Here is a 25,404-nt window from a genome sequence, read left to right as displayed (position 1 = left end):
ATACCTTATAAGAAGGGGGAAATTTGGATACAGACAGCCACAGAGGAAGAGCACCATGTGACAATGGAGGCAGAGATTGGAGTGATGCCACCACAAGCCAAAGAATGCTACAGATTACCAGCAACTACCGGAAGCTAGAAAGAGGCAAGGAAGGATCATTCCCTAAAATCTTCAGACAGAGCATGGCCCTATGGACACCTTGATTTCAGATTTAGCTGCACAACTATGAGAAAATAAATTTCTATTGTTGTAAGACATCCAATTTGTAGTACTTTGTTACAGCAGAATTGGGAAACTAGTGCAGCCCCTAAGGCAAATACAGAGTATTGTAAATTTGACTATATTTTTGTATGAAACTTCTGTATGACAAAGGAACTGCAAATCAAATTCAAAGACAGACTAGGAGCATATGTTTGCCATATATGTAATAAAAGAGCAGCATCTACAAAATATAAAGAACTCCCACTGTATTAGTCTGTTTTCATGCTGCTGGTAAAGACATACCAGAGACTGGGTTATAAAGAAGAGGTTTAATGGACTTACAGTTCTGCATGGCTGGGGAGGCCTCACAATCATGGCAGAAGGCAAAAGGCACATCTTCAATGGAGGCAGGCAAAGAGAATGAGAATCAAACGAAAGGGGTTTCCCCTTATAAAACCATCAGATCTTGTGAGACTTATTCACTACCACGAGAACAGTAGGGGGTGAACCGCCCACATGATTCAGTTATCTCCCACTGGGTCCCTCCCACAACACATGGGAATTATGGGAGCTGCAATTCAAGATGAGATTTGGGTGGGAACACAGCCAAACCGTATCACCTACAAACCAATGAAAGGAATAATAGGCATTTCACTGAATTAAAAATGCAAGTGGTTAACACATGTGAAAAGATCTTTTTAACCACACTCATAATCTAGAGATAGAAAATAAAATAAGACCATTTGCATTGTATATTCTGCAAAAGCTTTTTTTAAAAATGCATATTGAGGTGTTTTTGGGGGCGTTGGGGAGATTGGTGCTGTTCATTGTTGGTTGGGGCATTTGAGAGATGCTCATATACTACTGTTGAGAGTACAACTGGTATAGGTATTGTAGAGTCTCCATAGCTAACTGACAGAAATCCTCTCACATATGCACAGTGAAGGATGACAAGGGCTTTTACTTAGCATTGCTTGCATTTGTTTAAAAAACAAAGGAAACAACCTAAATGTCCGACAGTAACAGAATAAATTCTGATACCTATATTACTTTGTGACAGCAAAATTTTAAAAATTATAGTCAGATCAAATGTACTGATGTGGCAAGATGTCTGAAGACATTTTTAAGTGAGTTGAAAAAGCAATATACAGAACAATATCTACAGTGTTTCGGTGTGTTTAGAAATAAAGCTATTTCTGTGTGACAGACTGTCCCTGATTTATGACATGGTTCAACTTAATGTTTTTCAGTTTTATGATGGTGCTAAAGTGATACCTATTTATGTATGAAGTATGTTCCTCTACTTACGATGGGGCCACATCCAGATAAGCCTATCGTAAGTCCAAAACTCACTTTAGACCTAATGGTGTTTTCAACTTACAATGGGTTTATCTAGATATAGCCCCATCATAAATTAAGGAGCATGTGTATGTATAAATAGCTTTAACTTCATTGAAAGATACCTAGAAGGATGCACCTAAACGTTACAGCACTGGTTAGACTAATAAGGAGTGACCTGTATTGTTCATGAGGGGCTTTTATTTTGATACCTTTTGTTGCATCTGTTGTGATGATGCATTCAGATATTTTATACATTTTAAAAATATAAACATCACTTTTACAGCAGCTGTGCTCCTTCAGGTTTGGAGCATTTAAACAATCTAAAGTTTGGCATTCAGAATGTCTTCTCGTCTGTGTGTGTGTGTGTGTGTGTGTGTGTAAATTTTATTTGTAAGTGTTTGCAGAAGAATTGCAAGAACAGCAGAAAGAACCCCCAGTTAGCTTCACTCAAATCACTCAAATTCCCTATTTGCTGACATTTTACACACTTGCTTTCTCTTTGTCTCAGCCATTATCTTTATTCTTTTTCTGAGCCATTTGAGAGAGTTAGACTTCTCATCAGTATGTATTTCCCCAAAGAAGCAACACTCTCCTACCAACACTCTAAATTTTCCAGTACGTATTTCCCCAAAAGAAGTACACTCCTACTTAAATATACATAAAAAACAGTTTTATGCATTCTAAACACTCAGTTGTATATACGGTTCTACAACTCGCTTTCCCCACCCCCCACACTCCTCTCCAAAATGCAGTTATTCACATGAAGAAATTAACATTGATAAAACATGATGCTGTAATCCATAGGACCCATTCAGTTTCCCCACCTCTCTCTTTTTCCTTTCTGGTCCAGGGTTTCATCAAGGTTCATGGCTCCATTTACTTGTGTCTCTTCAGTTTTCTTCAGCCTGGAATATTATCCAGGCTTTGTCTTTCAAGACCTTGACAGCTTTAAAGAATAAGGCCTTTGTGTAGGATGTCCTTCAGTCTAGGTCCATTTGATGTTTCCTCATGTCCAGACTCAGGCCAAGCAGTATTGGCAGGAATACCACAGACATGATACTGTGCTCTTCTCATTGCATCAGTCAGAAGGCACATGGGGGTGACCTGCCCTACTACTGCTCACGTTAACCTTGATCGCAGGTCAAGTTTGTGTCTGCTAAGTTTCTCCACGGCAAAGTTACTATTTTTTTCTTTGTAATTGATATGTAGTTTATGGGGAGATCCTCTGAGACTGCCAGTTCCTCATCAGACCTGCACGCATAACCCTTAGTGTTCATTCGTGATTCCTGCCTGAGTCAGCTACCACTATAATGGTTGTCAGGTGGTGATTTTTCTATTTCCATTATCCTTCTTGGTTGTTGTTTGGCACTCTACCATTTAAAAAAGAGCTTTCCCTTCTATTTATTTAATTTGTGTGGTCTCATGGCTTCCCATTTTAGTAATAGATTACAACACATTGAATATCACTATTTATTTGATGTTCACATTGTCTTATATTTGGCCAATGGGAACCCATTAGGGTGACTTCTGTGTCATTTCGACTTGCTCCCATCATTCTTTTTGCACTTCTTTACTGTGGTAGGCTGAATAATAGTCTCCCAAAGATGTTCACATTGTAATCCCCCAAACCACCTGGGTTATCCAGATGGGCCAATGTAATCACAAGGGATTTTTTATAAGGGTCAGATGTGCACATCTTCATCTCTGCTAGCTCTGACCCTACTGCCTAATAACCCGTGGTAAGAAAGCAAAGGGTCAGAGAGAAAAATAATGAAGATGCCACACTGCTGGCCTTGAAGATGGAAGAACGGCCATGAACTTCTTAACATCATAAATGTTCTTTTCTTTTTACTTCTTTCTTTATTTTGTCTATTGTTATGATGAGATCCAAGCATTTTCTCCCTTGTATGGATTTTTCATAAGCTACAAACTAAGCTACATTGTTTAGTTACTATTTTCCCCCTAACTTCTTGAATTTGAACATGATTTCATTTTTAGTTAGCCTACAGATGGAAGCACCTGGTTTCCACTTTTTCTGGAGCCACTTTAGTACAAAATAATGTGCTTTTTATAAATTTTGTAATAAAACTTTGCTAGGAAGCTTATAAAGACTCAAATTAAGGCTTACAAATTACCTTGGTGATTATAGTTACAGGTCCTGCAGTCTGACAATATCAGTGTTTAAGGTAGTTTCAGTAACAAGGGTAAAATAGGTACGTACCCGGGCTATCACTTGCATCAATTGTTATTGTAATTCTGTACTCCCAGGATTACAGCCCATGTTCATTGGTATCAAATTGATCAAGTTGGTATGTTGATCCATAACTTCTTTAAATGAAGGTCCCAAGGGTTTTTTTTAAGAGCGGCATCTTGAAAGTGAGAAATTAGTTAATAGTATAAATTTTAGATTCAGCCAAACCAAGGTTCAAATTCTAGGAATGACACTTCTTAGCTGGCAGCTGTGAGCAAGTCACTTAATTTCTTTAAACTTAAGTTACTTTATTTTTAAAATACAGAAATTTTAGTTATTTTATTTCTAAAATTGAGATGATATAAGGTTGTAAGGATTAAATGAGAGTATGGAAATAAAATGCTATACATGTAATAAATGTTCAGTAAATGGCAGCTGTTATTAACAAGAATTTTAGTTGCCTAGAGTAACTTATTACAGTGCAAATGAACTCTGATGATAATCTCAATAGTTAAGCATTTCTCTTTTTTTGTTTTTTGTGACGGAGTCTTTGTCACCCAGGCTGGAGTGCAGTGGCGCCACCTCGGGTTGCTTGCAGATTCCACTAGGTTCAAGCAATTCTCCTGCCTCAGCCTCCCGAGTAGCTGGGATTACAGTCACCCACCACCATGCCCAGCTAATTTTTGTATTTTAGTAGAGAAGGGGTTTCACCACGTTGTCCAGGTTGGGCTCTGACTCCTGAAATCAAGTGTTCCTCCTGCCTCCACCTCCACCTCCCAAAGTGCTGGAATTACAGGCATGAGCCATTGCACCCGGCCCTTAAGCATCATTTTTCACTGATTTCTCCATCAGTGGGCTGAAGTTATTTTCCGTTCTGTGCATTCTTTGCTTCTTTCAAGGAATTTTAAAGTACACATGGGGTTAATCAGATTGTATTTTAATTTTACATATTTATATTACATTTAGTAAAATATCCAGCAAATAGTGCATATTAATGTTGATACTGAAATGGTGTTTTTAAATGTTCCATGTCAGTGTTCTTTCTGTATTCAAAATTATGTCAAAGATGCAGTGTTTCTTAAAACAGTGATAGGGTTTTTGCTGTTAGTAGGCAATGTAGTCAAGCCACAATTAGTTTGACACCAAGGTGGTATCATATCATTACTTTAGATTGTAATTTAACTTCAGTGATGTAGTAATTACTTCTGCCAGTTTTAGTAGTTGCTATTGTAATAAGAGTTTTAAAAGGAGAAAAGTATATTCAAATGTATGCTTTTATTATTAAACATTTATGTCAGGTGGATATTCTATAGAGATGTAATCTTGACTCAGTTGTTAGAAAACAGATAAAATAGGAAATATAAGATCTCTGTTTCAATAAGACTGGCCAGATTATTATTATTTCACCATAATGGCAACATCTGCCAGGGAAATTAAAACAAAATTTCCTCCCTAAGGAGATTCTGCCTGCTCTAGCTAAAGCTGTGTATATACAGGGAATGCCAGGAAATTCTGACATATTGTTGGAGCAAACACTTCAAAAATGTCTTGTGTTTTTTCTGTTTTAGCAACTTCACTGTGTGGTGGTTGGAAGTGAAAATGCCAAACGATATTTTGAAGCAGTTCAAGGATCTAAAGAGCATCAAGGAGAGCTTTTTGGGATCCATAACCTCTTCAAATTTAGGTCCCAAGGGTCTTGTCTTACGAAGGACATCCTGGAGGTGTGAACTTCTTCTCTGACCTTTTCAATAATATTTTAAATACAGTTTTTCTTCCTCAGGAAATCTGAAATACAATTGCTGTTGCCTTTTCAGAGAAACTTTTGGTTTTCTTTATCAAAAATGCCTTGGAATTTTTACTTTTAGAGAATAAGAAATGAATTATTGTACCTCTAAACTAAGATTTTCCCATGCATAATTACAAATAATGCACACACACAAATGTATATGCTGGGTAGTATGAACTCCAAGGCCATTTTAAATAGGCAGAGAGAAGTTATAGTTTTGAAAACAGCTGCTGAAGTCAGGAACTAAAAAAAGAGGTTTTCCTAAATAAACAAAAATATAAAATGTGTTTTAATTAAAAGTTACCAAATACTCCCTGAGATGTACTCTCATGTCTCATGGAGATTTTTGTTTTCTGTTCCCAATAAAAATTCCACACCAATATTTTAAACTCTCCCTGTTGTGTTCATCCTCAGCATACAGATGTTTCTTATTCCTCAAACAAAATATTTTATATCCTTTTTTAAAAAAATCTTTAAGTTCTTTTATATACCGGAATACTAAGGATATTAACCTATTTTCTAATTGATATTCGTATAGGTATCATAAAATCCTGGAGTATCATCTTTTTCAACCTCCTCATGGTATAGATGAGGAAACTGAGTCTTAGAGAACTTCAGGATATTTCTCTTGACTTCCAGGACTTTGTACTAAAATCTTAATGTACTTCATTTATTCAGTAAGTACCATAAAGGCAGTTCAAGGAGCAATTGGTTCCTGTCCTTGAGGAACTTAAACCATCTTGACCGGAGGTGGAAGAGAACGTTTACATAATAACCACGTAATGTCAGGAATCATATGCTGAACAAGTTAAGCAGTAGACCATGGATGGCTGGGGGAGAGGAAGGTATATATTATTTGAATCCTATAAATGTTGTTACTATTATACAGTTTCTGATATATACTGCTGAGTTTCTATTTTATAGTAACTATATTTGATTCTGAATTCAGTGGCCCATTTGGAGTCCTACTTTTTGGGGTTTTTTCCCCTTGCTTTTTAAATACGCTGTTTCTTTCATGAATTTGTTCTTTCCAGTTTCCCTTTTCATATCAATAACTTTGTTTGCCCTCCAGCTCCCGAACCCAGCTGCTACCTCCATCTCAGAGTACTACTTGACATGCCTATATTGATGTTAAAGTCAATTGTCTGTAAAAATATTAGCATTTTATTATTTATCCTGTTTTCTGTCATATATGACATAGTTACCTGTTTTTATCAGAATAACCACCTATTTCTTTGTTAAACAAGTGTTAATTATATAAGACATATCAGGATGACAGGTTATTAAGTAGAAAAAGTTCCCTTGTTTATCGTGCCACTGCACTCCAGCCTGGGGAACAAAGCAAGAGACTTGTCTCAAAAACAAAAAACAAACAAACAAAAAAAAGTTCTCTTGTTCACTGGTTATTCTAAGAATATCTTGTTTCACCTTCAGAAGTGTTTATTAATGACAGGACCATCCATGTCTTATATTTTCTTTTTTAAAAATATCTTTAAGTTCTTTAATATACCAGAACACTAAGACTATTAACCTATTTTCTAATTGATATTAATAAGGGGTGACAAGGCCATCCATGTCCTACATTTGTCTTGCTAGGCATATCATTGGCACTTGATTATTAAGTTAAATTTTGAATTAAAATTACTCATTTGTCATCAATCAGAATGTAAACTTCTTCAGGGTTGGTTAGATTCATGCTGCTTTGGGCCAAAAGGTGCTTCTAAATATTATTATTAGCCCCATATAATGGGAGTACCTATCATAAAGTAAAAGGAGTATTTCACTTCATGTGAGACATTTTTAATTTTTAAAGGTTGTATAAAATCTCTTTTAAAATGTTTTAAGATGTTAAAATTTGAATATTTACACTTATAATCTTATGATTTCTGGGCAATTTCATTCTGTTTTGCATTGACTTTCCATTATCTATATTATGGTTTCTCTTCAAAGATAGATATTGAGAGTTCATTTTACAAGTATATGTTGAGCATCTGCTAAATGTCAGGTACTGTTCATAGAGCTTTGCATACATAAAAGAACGAAATAAACAAAACGATCCTGTCTACCAGAAGTCTGCATTCTATATGGGGAGACAAATGATAAACAGAATAAATAAGTGAAATATGGAATGTATTATGATAGGTTCTAAGGATAAAAAATAGAACAGGGAAGGGAAATAGAAACTGTTAAGGAAGGGGCATTGCAGTTTTAGATGGGGTAGTCAAGGAAGCCCTCACTCTGAAGGCTGCATTTGAGTATTCAAAGAGGTGAGGGAGGAAGGTGTGTTTTAGATAGGGGAAACAAATGAAGAGGTCCTGAGGGAGGAACATGCCCCGTGTGATCTCCAATGTCAGGGAAGCCAGAGTGGTTAGAGTGGGGTCAGCAAGAGAGCAAGAGATGGAGCCGGAGAGATGACAGAGAGCCAGACCATGCAGGAACTTTGACTTTTACTTGAATGAGACAAAAAGCAATTAGAGGGTTCTGAACAGAAAGATGACATAGTCTGATTTATATTAGCTTGACTTACTATTGAAAACTAGACTATAGAAGTACAAGGACAGAAGCAAGAAGCCAGTTAGGAGGATACTGCAGTAATCCAGCTGAGAGATGATGTCGGCCTGAGCCAGGGTGATTGTGGTGGGTGGCATGAGAAGTGGCTGGATGCTGTATGTATTATCCAGGTGGCACTGACAGGATTTGCTGACTGGTCAGATACAGGGTATGAGTAAAAGAGAAGAGTTAAGGATGGCTCCAAGGTGTTTGGCCTGAACAACTTAAGACTGGAGTGGCCATTTATCTATAATAACGGAGTTTCAACAGCTTTAAGATTTCTAGTACTGCCACTTTCACCTGTTGTAGTCATTTAGCTTCTGTTACAGAGATAAATGGTAGCCTGGGAATGAGGCTTCCCATCCCATTGCTGTAATAGCCTCCAGGCATGGAGAATAAAGGACTTGCAGCAGTTCAGAAACTATCATTCCCTAGAGTTCCATAGGGGAGATTCTCACTCATTGCCCTGGATACCAGGTGGCTGGAACCACGCCATTAGTATGTCTGTGTATTCTTAAGTTGGGCATTTGTAACTCTAGTGATGGTAGTATTATTTCTCCTTGCTCTATCAACAAATATAGCCTTAAAAAGAGAATTGATTTCCTTTTGAGGAGAATTTAATATTCTAGAATCTAGGCCATTAGAACTTCTGCTAAATGATACACCAGAAGCTTTAAAGTCCAAATACTTTCCCAAAAGATAGCAAGCCTGTTATATAACTAGAATATTGTTTTTAGTTTCATATTAGGGTGGACCTTTTCATTTTGATGTCTCCTACACCTAAGGGGTATTTTTAAATGAATATGAACAATAAATATAGTAACAATATAGGCTAGAATATCAAGTTCCCAATATTCAACATTGTGGTGTTTGAAATGTTAATATGTCCTTACCGTAATTATTGTATGGGAATGGTTGTTATGGATATCATACTGGGTAAATATTTCATATTTCTTCACTCTCCCTCTTCCCACTAGTACTTTTAATGAAGTTGGCTGGAAAGTATTAGTTTTCTGTGTATGTAAAAGTAAACTTTAACACAAGAATTAAGAGTATTTTTAGAATGTTATATAAATGTTTATATATGAATTTCTTAATTAGCAAGTTGAAAAGTAACATTAAGAATGCTAAAGCAAGCTGCATGCAATTTTTCTTTCTTAGCTCCAAGAATAGCATGCATTGCTGTTGTTTATCTGATTGTTGCTACCCCCTGTGTTGCATAGCTATTTGCATTCTTTCTTACTGACATTATAGAGAGAAGGCCAAGTGGAAGCAGGGATCATGACAGCCACAACATGGTTGAAAGAGGGACCTCCAGCATACAAACTGGAAATGGTATGTAATATTTGAACCTGTAGACTACAACACCTAGAAAACATGTACTGTGACAATTTTGTTTCTTTTCCTTTTTCCTTAATTTTATAACCTGTAAAAAAAAAAAAAATTAAGAGTCAAGGTCACAAAGTCAGAGGACTATGGATAAAATTAATAATTAAGGCTGATTTAACATTCATATTATAAGAACAAATTCAGGAGCAGTTCAGGCATTTACAGCTAAACTGAATTTTAACTACACCAAACTGTAAATCCAGTACCACCTAGATAACTAACCCATCCCAAATAAATAATTTTTGACTAAATGGTAAGTTAAATGGAAAAATCACCATCAATGTGTATTTAAAATTATTGAACCCAAATATCAAAATTATTCTCTAACCTGAAAGTAGATATTTGATTCCTTAATTTTGTGATCTTTTTAGTAGCTTGTCATCTCATGTACCACCAAATCTTTATTTCATCATAAGGCCATCTTAAAGGTAAAAAACATGTGTGGAAGGTTTTTTGTTATTGTTGCTGGTTTTTTCTTGTTTGTTTTTAGAGTCTTAACTATCAATTTATACCAGTCCAATGAGTTTAAATTGGGGATGAAATTTCTATAAATTTAGAGAAATATATGAATCTCAAATATTGGCAAAAGTATTATCAGATAATACTTTCCGCAATATTTTACTAGTAGAGCCTCAGTTTTAGAAAACTAGGTTATATTTAACTCTGATTAATGTGCAAAGGTTACATATTGAATTTAAATTTGTAGCAAATTTTACTTCAAAATTCTTTATTTCTGGTGATCAAGATCCTATCGGCCTTTTTAATCAATTAGAACAATTTTCCAGTCTTGAATTCTTTACCTTGTTAACTCCTGTAATCTGTCTTATTCTTAAAGCGTGATTGGAAGTATCTGCTAGATGACAGTAAACTCCAGTAATTCTTAAGCAGTAAGTTGTATGCTTTTCACTTTCGAGGCCACAATTATGTGTCCTTGCATCTTAGAAGCCAAACACTCCACTTTGTGTTTTTCTTCAAAATACTTTGATTATATGGTACTCTAGTTTAAATTTTTTTATTTTGCAACAATATTCAACATGGAAAGAGAAAAGACTACCAGACTATGATATTAAATCCTTAACATTTGTTTATTAAATGTTGTACTTTTAGAAAATATTAAGTGATATACTTGTACCTAAATTACCTGCCCAAAGTTGAGTACTTTTCAGTTGATTCCACATTATATCTTGAGGTTTTCTGATGTTTTTGTCATTGTTTCTTCTATAGCCTAGACAGCCTGACTGTCAGGAATGCAGAGGTACAGAACAAGCTGCAGAGCCACTGGCAAAGGAAGCATGTGATCTCTGCAGTGACTTCAGTGATGAAGAGCCAGTGGGAGCCACAGGAATAAAGACTGCCAAAAACAAAGCACCCGATTCAAGTAAAGCTTCCAGCTCTCCAGGACAGCTTACCTTACTCCAGTGTGGTTTCTCGAAATTGCTTGAAACAAAATGTAAAGCAGTTGAGGATAGTGATGGAAATACTGCCTCTGATGATGAAAGTTCTGATGAGCAGCCCACATGCCTTTCAACAGAAGCCAAAGATGCTGGTTGTGAGAAAAATCAGGACTCTCTTGGTACTTCAAAACGTCAGAAATTAGATAACATCCTAAATCCAAAAGAAAAGCATATTTTTTACAAAAGTGAGAAGATTTTAGAACAGAATATTTCTTCCAAGTCTGATGAGAAAAATATTAAAAATACAGATAAACATTGCATTTTACAGAATGTCACAGAATCAGAAGATAGTGATGTCATCTGTCCTACACAATACACAACTGAGAGATTCCTCGACAATAGTATAAGGTTTAAGCCACCCTTGGAAGGATCTGAGGATTCTGAAACAGAACACACTGTAAAAACAAGAAATAATGATAATAGTCGAAACACTGATGACAAAAGAAATGGAATAATTTCAAAAAAGTTAAGTCCTGAGAACACAACCCTGAAATCTATTTTGAAAAGAAAAGGCACCAGTGATATCAGTGATGAATCTGATGACGTTGAAATTTCTTCCAAGTCAAGAGTAAGAAAGAGAGCTAGTTCATTGAGGTTTAAGAGAATAAAAGAAACCAAAAAAGAACTTCACAATTCTCCCAAAACAATGAACAAAACAAACCAAGTGTATGCAGCAAATGAGGATCATAACTCTCAGCTTATTGATGATTATTCATCCTCAGATGAGAGTTTATCCGTCAGCCACTTCAGTTTCTCTAAACAGAGCCACAGACCAAGAACTATAAGAGACAGAACTAGTTTTTCTTCAAAACTGCCTAGCCATAATAAGAAAAATAGCACTTTTATTCCAAGAAAACCAATGAAATGTTCAAATGAGAAAGTTGTTAATCAAGAGCAGTCATATGAATCAATGGATAAATTTTTAGGTAACTAAAGACACATTCTCAAAACTTTAAAAAGTATATTTGTTTTATCAAATAGTTCTGTGAGACGCTTTGAATTAACTTGTAAAACAGCCCTAAAATCAAGATGCTGCATTGAGGCACAAATAAGGAAGGGTTGGGTAGCAGGATAAATGGGAGACCACATATAGGTCAAGATAGAGTGTTGCCATCTACCCCAGGACCCCCTCCATGTGCCCATCTAAATCACAGCTCCTCTGCCCCTATAAATACCAATTATTCTAGCCTCTATAGTAATTACTTATTTACATTTATATGGTTTTATCACCAAATGTGCATCCCCAGGTGAATTAATCTGTTTTCATGCTGCTGATAAAGACATACTTGAGACTGAAGAAAAAGGGGTTTAATGGATTCACAGTTCCACATGGCTAGGGAGGCCTCACAATCATGGCGGAAGGCAGTGAGGAGCAAGTCATGTCTTACATGGGTGGTGGCAGGAAAAGAGAGAGAGCTTGCAGAGGGGAACTCCTCTTTATAACACCATCAGATCTCATGAGACTTATTCACTATCACGAGAACAGCATGGGAAAGACCTGCCCCCATCATTCAGTTACCTCCCACCAGGTCCCTCCCATGACACATGGGGATTGTGGGAGCTACAATTCAGGATGAGATTTGAGTAGGGACACAGCCAAACCATATCACTAGGTATTATGGTTCAGTCTCATCCATTTTGTAAAAATATTATATAGTCTTTTTTAATCTACAGGAATCCTCATCCCTTTCATTGCCTTACAATGTAACTATGGAAGTACCTGGACCATCTCTTACTCTGGAAGTACTCTGGACCAAACTGAGAGTTTCCCTCAGTTTGCATTTTGCTAATTGTACCCTCTCCATGCAGTTAAACATGTTCTTCTGTCTTCTATATTACCTGCAAAAGAGCAGTTGGTTCCTGAGACTGGATTAGACTCAGGTTCAGTTCCTTTGGCAAGATATAAGTTAGTGTTTAACAAGACTATAGTAGGCACAAAATGTTTATTCTCTCTCTTTATGATCCTAGCAGCCATTGATATTTAATACCTATACTTATTTATTCATTCAGAGTAGCAAAATATTTTCTCTTTCTTTCGATTTCATTTTCATTTATTTAGAATGCTTTTGTAAAGAGGTACTTCACTACTTCCCTTCATTATTGCTTACCCAGTGGCACAGTTCATATGGGAGAGACAGGAAAAATGCTAATTGCTTTCTTTATTTACCAGTTTTTAGTATTAAACTAAATATGTCTATATGCCATAAGGATGACCCATTCTTTTCTTAGTAATTGATTCAAACACATTTAGTGGGTCTCAATTCATTGCAATTAATAATATTATTAAGGCTCCATTGTCCTATCTGTGGATAGAGGGGAATCTCTGACATGAATATTTTGGTTCCTGAAGCATTTTGGCATGCTGCTAGTCATCTTGGAAGCTTCCTTGTAGTCTAGTCTTACAAGATGTTCCAGGAACACCTCATACATTTTCTGTCCCAGACCTACAATCAGTCATTATTCCAAGAAGTCTTGGTTTCTTTTAGAGAGAAAGTGTGTTTCAAGACCACAGTCTGGTGCTAGTAATGAACATTGCTACTGTTGACTTGGTTATTATTTTTGGGCCTTTTCAGTGGCCAGATTTGTGTGTGTGTGTGTGTGTGTGTGTGTATTTATATTTATACACATATATGTGTATGTATACGTATATTTGTGATATATATTTTATATATGTATGTACAAATATGTGATGATAAAATACCTCGAGGTTATACGTCCATATTTGTATTGATACTTAATTTGAGAGTATAGAGCTCTTATTTAGCCTCTTTATTATATGTGAATACCATTTCTACAATATTGATAATTCTGGTTCTCAAGCATATAGGGAATGATTTACTTTTAATGCCCCATGGTTGCTCATTTGCTTTATCCCATATTACACAAAGAATAAAATAACTGTACTACCACCATTTGATTGCTGGCAACATTTAGGGTTTATCTGTTTTTGCCTCTACTCTCCCTTTTCTTCCATTTTAAAAATGGATATACCATGTCTTCATTGTCAAAGATACATTGCATTGTATACTACTCCCCTCTTAGACTTCACTTACTGTTGGTCCACAGGTAACTACACATTTCATGCTCCCCATCAGTCCTTAATGTCAGTCTTCCTCACATCGTTCTGGTTGTCTGAATCTTACTGTCTAGTAGATTGCTCAAGAAGTGTTCATGAGAATAATATTCCCTGAGATTCTTGCAGTAACAGTTTTGTGCCCTTATACCTAAAAGTCAGTTTTGCTGGATGTAAAATACTTGGCTCACATTGTCTTTTCTTGAGCATCTTAAATATGTAGCTTTGTTTTCTTCTGGCATAAAGTATGGTATTATATGTTCTTTTTTTTTTTTTTTTTTTTTTGCCTCTCCCTGGATGCCCAGGGGGTTTTTTTCTTTTCATTGTTGTCCAATAATTTTACTAGCTTGTGTCTTCATGTTGGTTATGCTGGGTCCATATTCTGATATACACAGTGTTGTTTTCACTCAAATTTTATTTTGGGAAAGACTTGCTTATACCAGTGTTTTTAGTTACTTGTTCTATTCCTTTGGTTTGGCTTTCTTCTTCAGGGACTTCTTTTCAGATGTTCAGTCTTCTTTGCCTATCTTCAGTTTTTGTCACATTCTCTCAAACCTTTATCTGTTCATTTTGTTTTGCTTTTTAAAAATGTTGTTTTGTTTCTCTTAAGGCTTATCTGTTGTGTTTATTCCCACTTATGTTCCTTCTAGTTTAGTCTTCATTTTTGAAATTAAAAAAAAAAATTCCTAAGTCTTTCCTAAGTTCTTATCACTCATTTGAGTTGCTCTGATTCTGATTTACGTTGATTCATGTCTTTTTCTGTTTTGTGAGCACATCTTTCTAGCACATTTTCATTGAAGGGATATTACTCTGCTTGTTCTCTTTTTTCTCACAATAATTTTTTTGAGATTTGACCCTGCTGCTTTTCCCTTGGTCATTTTTATATGAAATTATTTCCCCTGAATTTTACAAATGAAGCAGAGCTTAGGAAATCTTTTCTCACTTCACAGAGATCCGTATGTTATTTCCATGTAGAGTGCTGCACTGTGGTGGGCTTTCCTCTCGCTCTCTCTCCCTTGCTTTGCTCTAGGTCTTTTCTTGCCCTCATCCTTGTTCTTCCTATCCTACTTATTTTGATTCTCTCCCAGCAGTTTTTCCTCTTTATTGGGCCCTGACCTGGGTGGGGGCCCTGGTGGGTCAGTTTGGGGAGTTCTAGTGGTTGGCCTGCTCCAGCCCCTCCAGGCCTTCTTACTGTGTCCCCCCTGCACCCTCTCAGCATTGAAGAGCAGGAAACCTTCCCAGATTCAGCTGCTGTTCTCCAGCTGGCCCCTTGTGCTTTCCGGTGAATACCTGTTGGCAGTTCTGGGGTCTCCTGTTCTTAGGTCTGTCAGGCGCCCTGTTGCTTCCTACTTTCACACAGATACTGAAACCATGCAGAGTTCATAGCTAGTGGAGATTTTCCCCACCTGCTTGTACTTTAGGTGTCATGAGGGTATCTTGTTATCTAATTTTGTTGTAAATGTCCATGGGCTTTTGGTTTTGCTGTCTAGTTGCTGTCTGTTTTTGTGTACAGATTCAGAGATTCTCCTGCTTCTGCTGTTACCACCCTCTGCCCAGAATCTGTATGGTGTTTTTAAGAGTTAGCATTGCCTTCACAAGTGTCTGACTTATTCCCCAAAAATTATATGAAAGAAGCTGAGATATAAGCAAGGACATTTTGCTATAGAAATCTTAATTGTTGTGTTTGATTATATACAAATGAGGCTTTCTTTGTGGCTATTAGCATTCTCGTTTAAGAGTTAATTATGATTTATATCTTGGTGTCATTATAAATAAGTACTGAATTACCCTTTGGTTGGTGTGCTACAGTTAGATTTTAGGTTTGAGGAATTATTGCATAAACTTTTTTAAATAATCAACTCAGTTTTTTGTTTGTTTGTTTTTACTGTGTAAAAGGTGTCAGTAGTTAATTTGGAACTAATGCTATTTTGAATAATGGATAACGTGTCATCAAAATTAAGAAACATCTGAGTAAATTTTCTGCCATGAAGGTTTTGAAACTATGTGCCATATATAGTACCTGGTATTCTGAAATTAAGGAGAATGTTATGCTAGTTAGTGTCTCATCATATTATTTAACAACGTCTTGTGTTTGCATGATTGGCAATTTCTGATTGAAGAGGTTCAGGACTAAAACAGCACAATTGTTGAAGATCATACCTGAGGTTCATTGCCAGAGCTGTTGCAGGGAGCTTTTACAGGCCTTGGTTCTAGCTTTCTCTTTTATGATCACAATTCAAGAATGAATTATAGGTGCCTAGAAGCAAAGCAATAAAAATTGTAGCCATTTTTTAAACCTCTTTCAGATAAAAGCCATGAGTTAATTTTTTTCATTTCCTAAAAAGCTCTCATCTTGACATTCTCTGGGCATATGTACAAAAAAGACAAAATACAAACAGTAAAACTGAGCAAAGCCAATCAAACGAAACTCCCTGGTCATAAACCCCATGCTCTCATTCCATCACTGTAATCAAGTACATGTTTAAAGGAACAGATAAGGTTAGTTTCATTCTTTAAATTAGTGAACATCTTTATTTTTTTTTTAATTAACAATGAAAACAAATTCATAGAGAGGACCCTACTCAACCCTGACTTTTCTTTTGGCCAAAACCTCCATTTCAGGTTTAAAGATTGTTACCTATCAGTAGTTCTCATCTCACATTGATGAGAAGGAAAAGTCATTTCCAAGGTAACCCAGACTAACATATTTGAACTCTTTCTCTTTTCAATATTTTTCCTAAAGAATATTGTGATGTTGATGTTTCTCTTGAGTATTAAAAATAAGAATAATGTGTTTTTATGGAACCATATTGCTTTATACTGATACATCGCTTAATAAACATAAATTACCTCCTAGATGCCGTTCAGGAAGTGGCTTATGTTCACTCAAACCAGAATGTAATTGGATCGAGCAAAGCTGAAAATCACATGAGCCGATGGGCAGCACATGACGTATTTGAGTTGAAGCAGTTTTCTCAGCTGCCTGCTAACATAGCTGTTTGCAGTTCTAAGGTAAGAAAAATATAGGGTAGTATCATCTTTAGTTACCTCATTTTTCACAGAAGTTAATAGGATCAACTGTAAGTGACATACAAATAAGTGTAAAAATCAAAACACCATTTGGGAACTGTAGTCATTGAAGATGTTTTAGATTAAACAACAAATTTATACCCAAATACCTAATCATGTTGAGTTGCTTAATAGTTTCTCTCAATAAAAATTGGCCAGTACTCCCAAAATGAAAAGGAATCTGAGGGAATCATGTAGTTCAATCAGAACCAAAACCATTTCTGCTCATATGGAAAAAGGAAAGTGTGTGATTAGGTTGCTCCACAATTTTTCACCTAAAATGAAGACCCACATAGAAAACTCATTTCATATAGAATTTATATTTTTAGCAAAAGGGTTTTTATACTGTTAAAAGTCATAAATACTTCCTATGGGCTCTTCCCACTTAAAATTGCTGTTGTGATATTTTTGTTTATACATAGTCACTTTCATCAAAGGTTTTTAAAAAATATTTTCTGGTGTTTGGCTTATTTTTCTTTATTATTTTCTAAGAGCTAAGTGCCTCAGGAGTAATTTTACTATTACTTTATGGGCAAGAGTTCAGAATGCATACTGTATATAATACCAATATTTTATTTCAACTTAGTGCTATTATACTTTTAAGAATGAAGGTGAGGGTAGAATTCCTCTGAACTATCAAGGGAATTAATTTATTCGTACCTCACTGGTTTGACAAAGGAATTAAATTACCTTAACAGTAAAACCAGAGTACAAAATGAAATTTAGGACCAGAGAAAATGCAAATTAAACTGAAAGTTTAAGACAGGGAGAAAGTTAGAATGCAAATGCATAGAACATAATATGTTCTACCCAGATATTATATTAAAATGGCTAATTTTATTGACTTTCCTGGTAGAAAAACAAAGGAGATAAGCTATCTATGTAGTGATATCTCAGCTAGTGCATGTGGAAATGTGTGTGGGCAGTTTGGGTGGTCACAATGACTGAATGCCTAGCTGGCATTAATGTCTGGAAGCCAGGGATTCCAAATGGCTATCCTGGACAGGGGACTGGGTTGAGGGGGCCAATGGGGAGGCACTCCCATATGCAAAGAATTGTTCTGCCCAAAATGCCATAACACCCTGCTGAGAAAGGCTGAGTGAATGAAATGTTTGTCCTTAAGGAAAAAGAAAAAAATAACACTGGTTCTAGGAGAAGCAAAGCTTTTCCTAGCACTCAGTTTGAAGGAAATTTGTCACTTCGGGTTTTTTGGGGACCGCAGAACGATATAGTGAAGAGTCAGTTGTCTTATAATATCCCTAGAATAAATCTAATAACAGACTTTGAAAGGCTATCCTTTCTAGCATTTTTCAGTGTAATCCATAGGCCCAGTGCCAGACTACAACTCGTGAAAGCATTCTTTCATGACCCAAATATGCTTTTTATACTCATCTTCTCATTTGATCCAGGAATGTACCATCTCTCAACCAACACTTTAAACAGCATTTCTACAGTTTGACTGCCTTGTATGTGCCATCTGAAAAAGACAGGCAGAATTATGTTGGGTTTTCCAGAAACTTGCTTTGTTAGGATAAAGAGTATATCAGAATCTTTTAAACAGGTAGCTAATTTTTTATTAGGTTTTTTTTTAAACTGTGCCCTTTTTTAAAACCATGTCCTTCTCCATACAAACAAATTTTAATGTGAAAGGTCAGATAATTTGGCAAACCGCTGTAGTGGATGTTAATGAAATAACTGGATATACTGGTCATTAGCTTATCTAAATATTTATCAGAGAAGAAATTTACAAGCATATAATTTCTGCAACAATTGACCTGAGAAGCAACCTGTTTCTTAAGCAAAGTTATAAAAACGAAAATGCTGGAAACACAGTTGGCCTGTGAGCTCTTTCAGTCCAAATATTTTTGAGGTGGACAACACAATCTCATTAGAAACCTTGTCTCTTCACAGTGATTTTCAGAGGGAGGGGCATCTCTTGCTAGGAAACAAATTGGAATACCTACTCCCTGGGGGTTATAATATACCCTTCGAGGCCATCTATCTCCCTCATCACACATACACCAACTTAATATAAACCCTTTTCAGAGAAGATAAAGGAATTAGCTGTTTAATGACTACATTGTGGTGAAGTTTTAAAGCCACTAAATGGGAGGTCCATTCCCATGGCACCATTGCTAGCAGCCCAAACACAGTCTGCAGAAACACTCATTTCAGTGGCTGACTTCAGTCAGTAATTGATACAGCAAAATTTCATTCTAACATTTCAAAGCTGTCTCACAGAATTTCTGAGAAAAAAGTGTTCCCAATCACTGATTTCATCATATCGCGTCAATATTACTTCAGCACCTTTAATGAGGAAATCATTGAAACACACTCATCACCTTTGGCTAGAGAGATTTATGTTACTCAGAGGTTTTGCAGCTGGTGTGGCAGTGGGTGGCAATAGTGGATTTGCAGTTTTGAAAAAAATTAAAAAGTTACGAGAAGAAAAGAGAATAAACAAAGAGAAAGGGAAATGAAGCAAGAACAAAAGAGACTCAATCATAGTGTTAGAAAATACCTGCAAACTTCTTGATCCTGAAGTCTCCAAAAAACCTCAGACCTCCCACCGATGTTACAGTATCTTTTATCTGGGGCTCAATCTAGAATCTTTTCGGTTCCTGGTAATTCCTCTGAGTGCTTCATGTCTGTCATCACAGTTTTATTAAAGAACTTTACTTGTGTTTGGAAAGATTGTGTGCATGCGTGTCTGTAGCCAGTTGCAGACGTATTGTCTCAGTAAGAAAATAAATCCTATTTGTTTTATGAAATCAGTACACAAATAACAGTTGCCACAGTGTACCAGTATTTCAATTTCTAAAGAATACCATAGAGTCTGAATTAGAACCTTTAACTAGATTGCAAAGGAATATACTAAATTGAAAACTTGTAAAAGAGAAGTAATAAACACCATAATCCTAGATAAGATCCTATGGTCTTTCAGAGTTTTTCCATATACAGTAATTATTTGATGTACAGTAATTATTGATAACCAAAATGACAAAAACTGAATCTACTCTTCAAATTCAACCATGTATCTTAAAAAGGAGTAAAATGTACTGTTTTCAGTGTTTCCTTTGGTTTCTTACAGTTTATAATTTTATAAATTAACTTCATAGAACATATTTTATAGATGTTCTGTCTCTCCTAACATAAATTTTGAATTATACCATTGTTACTTGATAGTACAAATTATGTAAAGTAATATGCAAAATAAGAACACATTTTGCCTTAAATTGTATTTTGATATTTTAGAACCATTTCTGAAAACAGCTTATTTTAACAAGACGAGATGTCTGATAACAGAAGAGAAAACCTGTCTGACTTAGGTTTAAGCTCAGGCGAAAAAGAAGTGTTTTAAGCATTTGAAGGAACTGATAATACCTTTATTAGAGTTCATCTGTTCTTTTACTATATGAAAGTATGTCACGGAGCTGAACTGTACCTGTTTGTGATGTGATACCTCCTTTTCTCAGTCAACTGCACGTTTTCAACTTAAGTTTACTTAAAATTTTCTGAAAAGAAATGTACAAAGACAGCCTTCAATTAAGGATTAATCACTATGGCAACTGAGATGTGGTGACTGAAGGGGGAGGATGTATTCTCCCCTCAGTTTCCTGCCAGCTGTCATAGTCAACCTCTGCTGCCTGAATCCAAGCCAAAATATAGACTGTGACCAACTCTAAGAAACTATATCTGTATTTTTATAAATTGGTACAAGTATCAGACTATAAAAGAAGACTTAATCCCTTGAATTGGATGACAGACACTTGGCACTCTTGCAAGTGTTTGACAGAGAAATAACGGGTCGCTTTGTAGTAAAACCTGGATTAATAGTAAGCCCCTCTTTATGTTATTGCAGTGTGGTGTAAATGAGAGAACTAAGCATGCTGTCAGCCTGGGGTGGGAGGTAGCGTGGGGGAGTGTCTTTTATATAACCAGTGCAGGTTTAAGCACTGTTCGGAATACTGTAAATAGAAAATATTGTGTTAGTAAGAACTTCTCTTTCTTGTATTTGTATTAGATTGGCATTCTGTAGATTACTTAAAGAAAGGATTTCTGTGAGCTACGGTGGGTTTGATTGCAGTATGTTTATACAGCTTTTGGAGTCAGCAAGGAGGGATGGACTGTTTACAGTGAGCAGACTTTGGGGAGATAGAGCATTCCATTATCCTGTTTTTCAGGATAATGAATGGCATGATGCTTTAAAGTAATTGTTCACAAATGGCTGGTTTACAAAGTAGTCCAGTAAGCAAGGTTTGTGGTTTCAGCATGTAACTCTTACTGGGTGGGATATTTCATGGTCTTATCATTTTTCTTTTGGTAGCTAGACAGTAATTTTATGGCATTTGTATCAGAAAGTTATCCTTTCAAATAATTTTAGTAGAAATCAAGATTTTAAAATATGTGTGTGTATATATATATATGAAATTATGTGACTGGTATTGACACGAAAAAGGTTTTTGTGTTTCTACGCCTAGAACTAGGATTGATTGTAGATAGCATTCTGATTCAGAATATAATACGTTATTTGAGTAGAAAATACCTGCTACTTAGAGGAAGGAGAATCCAGTTTTTAAACTATAAACATAGAGACCTATTCCCCTGCTAGCTGGAGGCTACGAGAAGCTGTGGCATCTTTCCACACAGTGATGATACCAGGATTCATGCACTAATGTAACTGATGAGCTGATGTGTGCAAAACACATTCAACACCTTGCAAGAAAGGCATTGAAATTACTCAAAAAATGTACATTTTTATTATTGTAATTATAATTATTGCTTACCAATAGGGGTGATGCGTAAATAAGTCTCTACAGTAGCCTGCTATTATTTTTGTTGCTAATAGTACTCAGAATATTTTAGACTACCTTAAAAAGATATCTAGTCCAGTCCTTTAATTTTATGTGAAGTACCTGCCTTGAACTGTGGCTGATTTCTAATGAAAAATGCTATAGAGAAAAATGTTTTTGAAAGGAATTATAAGCTAATTTAAAAATGGACTGGGAATGACAGAAATGATCTTTGCTTGTTAGGAAGTAGTTTGATTCCAACTCTTCTCCTAGCTGGTCACTGTTCCAATTGTATAGAAAATAGCTATAAGTCTTCTTTGAACAGTTTCTCTGTTGAGAATAGTCACAAGATCTAAATAGTTAAAAAATAGTAGTTCTTCAAATAATGCCTTCAAGGTAATGATATAAAAATTTAGGAATAGAGGCCTCATTCAACTCTGACTGACTCTAGCTAGTGGATTAAAGAATGTTACGCACTTAACAGCCCTTTTCAAATTCTATTTTATCCTTCTCTGAAAACCATAGTATCAATTGGACATGGCCCCCTAATGGAAACACCTATTGCCTTGTCATCTGAAAATCCTGCCTCTGTCTTAGGAATTCTGAATTTTTATAGGTGAATAAAGCAAAATTACAGATTAAAGGAATTACAGTATTTCAGAATTTGAAGGATTCTTGAAGACTATTTAACCCAAACATCTCATTTTCCTAAATTTTGAAAATAAGAGGATAAGTAACTCCCTACAGGCCCCAGGGCTCAACAATGGCCGGCTTACATCGCTGTGGTCTTTGACCCTTTCGTGTTTTCTTGTGCTTTTCCCTCAATTCCTTTGGTGTCTACTTTGTTCTGGCGATTTCAATTTTACTTTTCCAATATGACAAACCAGTCTTTTAATTTTTCAAGATAACTTGTCTGTGAAGAATTACCTTCACTTTAGCAGTTACACAAAAACCTCACATGGGTTGAATGTATCCTTCCTTTAAGATATATATACATATGTATATATAAAACATATATATAACATATGTTTATACGTATATGTATAATACATAATACATATATACATATAATGTATATGTTACATATATTATACATACAAATATGTACATCTCTAACATGTATATGGATAAAGTATATATAATATATGTTATATATGTTATGTAACAACACACATACATATTTAATGTATATGATATACATGTTATATGTTATATATGTATAAATATATATTATATGTGTATATATATGTGATACATACATGTGTAAACTACATAGCTATGTAGTTTTTACTTTTTTCTTCTTAAGCTTTTTTTCTACCTGGAATAACCTTCAGCCTTATATTTCTGATCCCCCAAATCTCCACATCACTCTCCCATTCAAGATCTACCTCAAATGCGTCCTCTCTTCCACAAAGTCTGCCCTAGTTCTTCCCTCAGCTGGAAATAAAAAGCCTTCCTCTTACACTCTTTCTGCTTCAGCCAGTAGTACTTTCTATGTCCTGTGATTATTCTAAAGTATGACTTTCAAATTTTTTATTATGGTTATGGACATCTCTTTTCTAATAAACTCTGAACTTTGAAATAGTAAGATATGTCTGATTCATCTTTGATAACCTAAAATAATCTTACATATAATTAATACTTTATGAATAAATACTTGTGGGATAAAGTCAGGTTTTCAGTTTTTGTCAGGGTACAATGAACCCCACCTTTATGTTCTGAGAATTTTAAAGATGATTTATTCCATGAACAACTTTCATAGTTTCTCTGGAAATTATCTGGAGATGACATTGTTCATTGTTCATTGATTAAATATATTATGAACATAGTTAATCAGTCAGGGGAATGATCTCTTTCTCTCAGTGAGAAGTGTTTTCAGGTTTGCCTGGCAATCATGGTGTTGGATGGATTAACTTATCCTACACCTCCAGCCATATCAACTCCTATCTGATGTTCCACTCCAATTTGACCCAATTCAAGTTCCGTTTTTTCCACAAAGCCTCAGTCTTCAGGGATCACTCAGTTTCAGGTTCCTTTAGTGCCCATTCTCTATGCCAGTCATCACTGTAGATGTGGTATACCTGTCACTGTTGTTACTTACCTCATGTGGATTCGTTTTTTCCTCATGTATGTTACAAGCTACTTAAGAATCAGGACCATGGGACACTCTCATATACTCCTGTAAACACTACCACTTAGCCGTGGGCAGCACAGAGTGGGAGTTTAGAAAATGTTTGTGATAATTCCCGCATGGAAGTACTGCGTGAGGCCAGTCCCTACAACCATTTTCACAAGTTAAGTCTCCTCAACTCTTTGCACCACAAGTTAATGTTAAAGTGAGTATACTGGCTGGCAGCTAATGTAAAGTTATGAGTCGCCTTTGAGCAGCATAAATGCTGGTGTTCTTCATCGTCATTATTTGTCATCTGTTGGCCATAATGCTGGTATAGGAAATCCACTCAAGAAGAGAGAACATGAAGAATGGTGTCAGAAAGATATTCCTGGAACCCATGCATCCTCATATAGCAATAATAAATCTAGAGAGTCATTGTGTGGCTTCCAGAGTCACTTTGTATCTTCCAAAGCTGTCAAGTGTCTTATTGTGTCCTTTCCGTAGTATACGAGGCCTGTCTCAATTTGGCCCTGGCGTGCTTTTCTAGTCTCATTCCAAGACACTCACCTAATCAAGATTATTGACATGAATTATGTACCAATAATCTTGGTACATACCAACCACAGAGTATGTACCAACAACATAGTAAAAAGCTGTGAGAGCAGATTCTATTTATATTCTGTTATGTACTAAACACCAGGGATACAAAGATGAACAAACAGGCTCTTCTTAGAGAGCCTTCAGTTTGTGAACTATTCTCCAAACATGCTTAGGCCTTCCAAGCCTTTGCTTCTGTGGTTCCTTGTTTAAAATTCCTTGTCACCTGTGTCTGCTGATTGAACTCCTACCCCTTGTATCATCTGTGACAGCTCTCCCCCAACTCTCCTCCAAAGCAGTGTAAATTTTTCCTCATCTTTCTCTTTACTTGTGTGTGTTTATCTGCTATAGCCATTATCTCATTGTATTATACAATACTATATGCATATGTACAAGATGCTTTTGAGTGCAGGCAATAGAATAACCATCAAAAATTGGGCTATATAGTAAGTCACTAAACTAATTCAAATAACAGCAGGTCTGGAAGGAGGCATTTTCAGGTGTGACAGCCCCATGACACCATAGGGATTCAGGCTCTTTCCTTTTCTGGCCCACTATCTTTAGTAAATTAACTTTTAGTCCTTAGGTCTTTTGTTTCATGTTGCCAGATAACTACTGCAACTCAAGAACTCATTTCCTCACACAGATGTATTCTGAGGACAGGGATGTATGATTGTCTTCATATATCTCTCTCCTTTTTTTTTTTTTTTTTTGAGACAAAGTCTTGGTGTCACCCAGGCCAGTGTGAAGTGATGTAGTCTCTGCTCACTGCAACCCCTGCCTCCCAAGTTCAAGTGATTCTCCTGCCTCAGCCTCCTGAGTAGCTGGGACTACAGGCACACATCAC

General features: G+C 35.9%; 1 protein-coding gene across 13 annotated transcripts in view; it reads left to right on the top strand.

The window, feature by feature from the left end:
• ERCC6L2 (ERCC excision repair 6 like 2) overlaps nt 1-25,404 on the top strand; it is a 184,625-nt gene that overhangs the window by 105,532 nt on the left and 53,689 nt on the right. For 11 of the 13 annotated variants that reach the window (XR_010148628.1, XM_054658300.2, XM_063787645.1 and 8 more), the window contains 4 exons: nt 5,302-5,454; nt 9,324-9,404; nt 10,683-11,838; nt 16,843-16,997. Coding sequence is in view for 12 of the 13 variants with exons in the window: in XM_054658300.2 (XP_054514275.1) it covers nt 5,302-5,454; nt 9,324-9,404; nt 10,683-11,838; nt 16,843-16,997 (1,545 nt within the window). In the remaining variant the exon portion in view is untranslated. Of the gene's footprint in view, nt 1-5,301; nt 5,455-9,323; nt 9,405-10,682; nt 11,839-16,842; nt 16,998-20,309; nt 23,436-25,404 lie in introns of those variants that run through there. The other 2 variants (XM_528720.9, XM_054658302.2) reach the window with 2 other exon arrangements.

This window comes from Pan troglodytes, chromosome 11 (genome assembly GCF_028858775.2).
Source record: "Pan troglodytes isolate AG18354 chromosome 11, NHGRI_mPanTro3-v2.0_pri, whole genome shotgun sequence".
NCBI classification, from domain to species: Eukaryota; Metazoa; Chordata; class Mammalia; order Primates; family Hominidae; genus Pan; species Pan troglodytes.
This window is presented reverse-complemented; position numbering and strand designations above follow the sequence as displayed.